The 6,672-nt window shown below is 43.1% G+C and overlaps 1 protein-coding gene across 1 annotated transcript; it reads left to right on the plus strand.

The window, feature by feature from the left end:
- The first annotated feature begins 2,264 nt into the window (after nucleotides 1-2,264).
- Nucleotides 2,265-5,671, plus strand: LOC132230502 (HUWE1-associated protein modifying stress responses 1-like). Its single transcript, XM_059688075.1, has one exon. It carries the CDS (start codon nucleotides 2,678-2,680, stop codon nucleotides 3,503-3,505), a length of 828 nt encoding a protein of 275 aa, XP_059544058.1. The 5' UTR covers nucleotides 2,265-2,677; the 3' UTR covers nucleotides 3,506-5,671.
- Nucleotides 5,672-6,672: the final 1,001 nt, after the last annotated feature.

Genomic DNA, 6,672 nt, shown 5'->3' on the forward strand with positions numbered 1-6,672 from the left:
AAAATGCAGATATTCCAAATAAGCATTATATAAAAGAATGGCTGGCAAAACTAAGTGGATTATGCATTTCAATAATGAAGAAACTTTTAAGTTATAAAGAAGAGGCAAGCCCTAGTTGGTTTGGCTCAGTGGATAGAGTGTCACCCTGCAGACTGAAGGGTCCCAGGTTCGATTCTGGTCAAGGGCATGTACCTTGGTTGCGGACACATCCCCAGTGGGGAGTGTGCAGGAGGCAGGTGATCGGTGTTTCTCTCTCATCGATGTTTCTAACTCTCTATCCCTCTCCCTTCCTCTCTGTAAAAAAATCAATAAAATATATTTTTAAAAAAGAAGGGGCAGGAAGGGGAAGACCATTAGGTGCAAAAATATCTACAGAAATCAGCTTTTAGGACATTGATATCTAAAAATATCAAAATTAAACAACAGTCAAAAAATGTGGGCCAATTAATATAATGAAGAAAAATAAATATAAATAAATGGTGGAGACTTCTGGTCAAGATGACAGAGTAGGTAAACACTGTGTTTCCCTCCTCCCAGAACACATAAAACTTACAACTAAATTATTAAACAACCACTCTTAAGAACCACCTGAAGACTATCTGAACAGAACTCCTTTGACCAAGGATGTAAAGAGGAAGCCACACTGAAACTGATAGGAGGGTGGAGGTGTGAAACAGACTGGTCCCACACCTAAGGATCAGGAGGGTTATCTTGGCTGTAGAGGTCTTCTTTGAAGAGTAAGGGGTCCCAACCCCAGTCCAGGCTCCCCAGTCTGGCACCAGGAACAGGAGTCCCCACAATATCTAGTTATGAAAATCAACAGTGATTCCATTGGGGTGGGTGAGAAGAAGGGCTGCTGGATTCCCAGGCACTCCTCTTAAAGTACCTGGACATAGATTTAGCTGCTACTGACTCTCTCTGAGCTCCATCACTGAGGCAGCAGTTTGAAAAGTGCAGGAGACATATGGGAGGAACTAAAATGTCTGGCTTCAGAGTGAAGATTTGAGGGGCAGCTCTCTCTGGTGAACTGCCAGCCGGTACCATTTTGAGCCATCCCCCACACAGTGAGCAGGCAACTTCCATTGTTCCTTTGCTGAGCCCTCCCACCATCTAGCCTGCAGTCATAAATGGGCACCAATTCTGAATCTCCATCAAACTTGACCACCCTGGTGATTCCCTGAGAACCAACCCTACCTGACACATACACTAGCCCACACTTATTTTTGCAGCAGTTCCTCACAAGCTTTTGACCACAGCCCATTTTCAGGACTTTCCTAAAAATCTCTCCAAGTTCCCCAAACATCAGTCAGCAGATGGCCTCAGCTTTCCCTGCACCTCTTGCCAAGCTGCTACTGGTACTAATGGTAGTCAGCCCCAGTTTGCATTATAGCTTCTCCCAGGCACTTCCAAGTCCAGCACAAGCAGGAACCAGTTTATATCTCTTTGTAGCTTCACTGGCTCTGGGCTGGGCAAAGACAGTGGCAGACCTGTGCCTGACCAGAGCCTCTCTCAAGAGGCCCAGAACCAACACACTTGGTGGTTGGATTCAGCCTATGTCAGAGAACCCCCAATTGGCTCCACAAATGGCACACCCAAAGGGTGGACTTGATAGGCTCTGGAGCCCTTCTAGAGTGAATCCCACTATGTGGGGTCAGTCCCTACACTACCGCTCATCTACTGTAGTCACGGTCAACTTGAGGGTCAATTCCATGTGCAGTGCCAATAGCAATCAAGACTCAACTACAACAGGAGGGTATGGAAGGGGCACACCTGGACCAACTGGCCAGGTGACTAGGAAATCTGCAGCACTAGGCCTTCTAGGACACCTACTACATAAGGCCACTCTGCCAAGACTAGGACATGTAAGAGATATACCTAGTACATAGAAACACTCAGGGAAAAAAATGAAAAAAACAGAGAAACATGTTCCAAACTAAAGAAAAAGACAAAAGTCCAGAAAATGAACTCAACAAAATAGGGGAAATCAACCTAACATATACAGAGTTAAAAACACTGGTTATTAAGAATGTTCAACGAACTTAGGGAGTGAATTTATAGAATCAGTGAGAACTTATTACATAGAAATAGAAACCATTAAAATAAAGAAGTCAGAAACGAGGAATACAATAACTGAAATTAGGAATACATTAGCTATAATCAATAGTAGATTAGATAAAACAGAGAATGAAATTAGCAATTTGATAAATACTCAATCAAAACATAAAAAATAATTTAAAAAAATAAGGATGGGGCGTCGACGGCGGTGGCAACGACGTTCCTTAGTTTTCGGTGTGGGCTCATTGGCGCTGGCACGGCTGCTGGGAGGGCTCGGTTGTCAGCAGCGGCGGCCCTACGGCGGGGGGCCGCGGCGCCATGGGGGGACGGTAGACGGGCTCCGACTCTAGAGGCGAGAGGCGGCGGCGGTCCTCCGGCCCTCGGCGACCTTCGGCGGGTCCCAGGGGTGGGGAGGCCCGGGGCGGGGGTCGTCCCGGGCAGCGCGGGGCCGCGGGGCGGGGCTCGCAGGTCATCGGGGAGCAAGAGGCCTGGGCCGCCGCGAGGAGCCGCCGCCGGCCGCTGGGCCCCGCCACCGGGCCGCTTGACGACGACGCTTCCGCGGGAGCCTAGCCTGAGGAGGACGCGGCGGCGGCGGCGGCGAGGCCGCGGGAGGCCGCGGAGGATGGAGGAGCGGAAGGAAGAGGGCGAGGCAGAGATTCAGGAGCACGGGCCCGAGCATTGGTTCTCCAAGTGGGAGCGGCAGTGCCTGGCCGAGGCCGAGCAGGACGAGCAGCTACCCCCGGAGCTGCAGGACGAGGCGGCGGCCGGGGCGCAGCCCGAGCACAAGCAACAGAAGCTGTGGCACCTCTTCCAGAACTCGGCCACCGCCGTGGCCCAGCTCTACAAAGACCGAGTGTGTCAGCAACAAGGACTTTCTCTCTGGGTCCCCTTCCAAAACGCAGCCACCGCCGTCACCAACCTCTACAAAGAAAGCGTGGACACCCATCAGCGAAGTTTTGATATTGGAATTCAGATTGGCTATCAGCGACGCAATAAGGATGTGTTGGCTTGGGTTAAAAAGCGCAGAAGAACTATTCGTAGAGAAGATTTGATCAGCTTCCTGTGTGGGAAAGTTCCTCCACCACGAAACTCTAGAGCTCCCCCAAGACTGACTGTAGTGTCCCCTAACCGAGCTACTTCAACGGAAACTAGCTCACCTGTAGAGACTGATTTGCAACCCTTCCGGGAAGCCATAGCTCTGCATGGTCTTAGTGGTGCAATGGCTAGTATAAGCGTGCGTTCGAGTACCCCAGGCTCTCCTACACATGTAAGCAGTGGATCGAATGCTAGTCGAAGGAGAAATGGACTCCATGATGTCGATTTGAACACTTTCATATCAGAAGAAATGGCACTCCACTTGGACAATGGTGGAACTAGAAAGCGTACCTCAGCCCAGTGTGGCGATGTCATTACAGACTCACCAACCCATAAACGCAACAGAATGATCTAAACTGAAAACATTTTCACACCCACCATGCTGCTTGAAAGCCACTTGATCCTCAACATATACTATTATTGCAAAGGAAACATGAGGCCATCTTCCCTTGTTCACTGTTTCTAAGACAAGTGAATTCTATAGTGGTTGCCATAAAAGGAAGTTCTAGGTATTTACAGTAGATGCCTCTTGTAACCATGGCTTTCTTAAAACTATAATCCTAGCAGAGGACATCAGATATTGTGTAGTTAGCAAGATCATCATAGGCAAACATATATCCGTTCCAAGGCTAAAAGTGACCTTAACTGTATTTATTCTCAAAGGGAAAGGAAATATCAGATGTTTATTTGGTTATAGAATGCTTTTCCCCCCCTCCATTTCCTGCTGTGTTGAGTATTTTGCTTCAACAGTATTGCCAGGTTCCTAAAATTGTCTAAAACACGATTTGGCTTCCTCGTCAAATCTGCAGGCTTCCATTTTTGCACAGCAGCACTGTACCATGCACCTGATTTCTATATAGTAACAGTGTGCAACTTCTAATTCTTGGACTGTGCCCTGTTTTCAGTTTTCAAAGCAGTTGCTAATTCTGGTGATTGTGTGATGTAAAGAGGTGCTATGATGGTCATGCAATTAATACTTAATATTGAATCAATACACAGAACTTTATTGGATTCACTTTGTGTGTGTTAGTGCTCTAAAAGTAGCAATATTTTAATCGCCCCCAGATGAATGAACCCTTTAGGCTTAAACTCCAGTTTTAAGACAAGTACTGCTTCCCATGCAGGGTACTTATTCTTATGGTAAATGTAAACATGTAGACTGCACTCAAGGTGACCTAAAGTAGAGAGGTCATGAAATTTGAGAGTGGGCTTCCTTTTTGGTATAGTATTCATGAGAAGGGAGATGGATGGTGGGAGTGTAGGTATTCCAGCCTTTCTGTCCTGTTTTACATTTTTTATGAGTGCCCTACATTGTGCAGTTTCCATTAGAATGGGTGGCAGGTTAAAATAGGTCTTGATCTGCTTACAGTGTGATTACAACTTAAATAGCAAAACCCAACTCGAATCCCTCTCCTAAAAAGGGCAGTTTGGAATCTCATTCTGGAAAAGATGGAATCGCATGGAGGTTCTCTAGATGTTAGGTAGACCTAAATAAAAGTTCTCACTAGATTCCTCTTTTGAGTAAAATATAAGACCTCTTGTAGCTACAATGTTTTAGAGCATGTTTCATCTTCATTTTTAATATCTCGAACTGAATGATAGTCTTTTTTTAGATGAAGAACTGATGTCAGCCTGCCAGGTACTGTAATTTATTCTACCATATTATTATATAATATATATCAAGTAGGACAGTGAAAAAATGTTTCCTTGCAAATTTGTAGTTCAGTATCAGTTACTTCTTTTATCCTTAAAAGACCATTGCAAATCCAATGTAAGGGTTTTTCCAGTAATTTACTCACAGCACTTTGTTAAAGTTTGCAATTTCTTCAGCCATTTAATATCTTTATGTGAAAAAACTTTGCTAAGTTAACCATAATATTCATCGACTGGGTGGGATGTAAACAGAATGTTAGAAATGTGTGAACTGAGGTTCTGTAATCATTATATATAAAACCTTTTATTTTAAAAAAAAAGTCAATTCCATGCTAAAACTAGGAATGAAAGATATTTCTAAATTTTGGCAAAAGTGGATTATTTTTGTTTTAATATTATAGCAGGAAGAATTATAGCAATCTCTCATTTTACCTGAAATGGACAAACCTCTGTAATATGAATACTTTCAAGCTGCCCTTGGGACTATACAAAGAAATGCAGTTGGAGATATCTGTGTTTTTCTGTCGTTGTAAATTTAGATTCTGGAGTTGGGGTTTGGAGGTGTGATAAGTTGCTCACATGTGGCCAGAACTCCTAAAGTATTTTTTTTGAGATTGAGGAACGCATATTTAATCTCCCCTTTATGCCTTGGTTCTGTCTAGTTCCTCTTTCCAAGTTGAGTGACAATTTGGGGGGGGGGGGTTTGTTTTAGTTGGTGCTCTGACGCTTAATCTCAGTACCCTTTACTCTTGATTGTCAAATTTTGATAAAATATGTGCCATTTTCTTTGGTAAGAGAAAGCAGGTCTTGTCTGCCAGAACACAATTTATATGCCTTATTGGCTCCATTAAACTTTTTGAAAACTTTAGCATTCGTTACTTTTTTCCATTGTATTTAATCACTTGTAACTCCCTCCGTTTCTATCCCCTTGCTTTCTCCTGTGCCACCTGAGCACAGACTAACCCCGAGACCTAGGTTAGAAAAGAAAATTATTTCTTAGCAAAAGTTAGTTCTGACTGCTAGATTTTTAAAGCCTTTCTTTGTACCATTTTAGATATAAAATGAATCATGGAAGATTGCATATATGTGTGGTACTTTTAAAATAATGATTTTTTTTCTCCCCCCAGTCTCTTGAGAACATTGTAGGCTGAATTTTAAAACTTAACACTTTGCTTTTGGGGAACAGAATCTCTTTTCATCTTGAGATTATCAGATTCTTTTAGACATCGTAGCTCATTAATTCTGTTCCTTTCATCCTAACTTGGCATGAGTGGGTTGAAGTCATCCTTACACTGCAGTGTTCTGAGCATGGCTGAAGCATTAAAACCTTAATTATAATGTCTGGTATTTTATAGAGTGAAATTAATGGAAACATTTGGCTGAATCTGAAGACCTGCAGTCAAATTCTTCAATGTGGTTTACCCAACTGGAGTAGTGGTACACACCTTAAATCATTCAATGAATAAATATTTCAAAAAACCAAAAAAAAAAAAAAAAAAAAATAAGGATGGTTTAAGAGACCTCCAGGAAAACTTCAAGCATAACAACACTCACATCATAGATGTACCAGAAGAAGAGAGAGAATGAGGAATTAAAAACCTATTTGAATAAATAATGACTAAAAAATACCTAACCACTTGAAGAAAATATATATACAAGTCCAAGAAGCACAGAGAGTCCCAAACACAATGAACCCAAAGAGGCTTACACCAAGACACACCATAATTAAAAAGCCAGAGATTAGACAAAGAGAGAACTTTAAAAGCTGCAAGAGAAAAGCAGTTAGTCATGTACAAGGGAGCTCCCATAAGACTGTTAGTTGATTTCTCAATAGAAACTTTGCAGTTAAGAAGTGATTGGCACAAAATA

Source organism: Myotis daubentonii, chromosome 3 (genome assembly GCF_963259705.1).
Source record: "Myotis daubentonii chromosome 3, mMyoDau2.1, whole genome shotgun sequence".
In the NCBI taxonomy this organism is placed as follows: Eukaryota; Metazoa; Chordata; class Mammalia; order Chiroptera; family Vespertilionidae; genus Myotis; species Myotis daubentonii.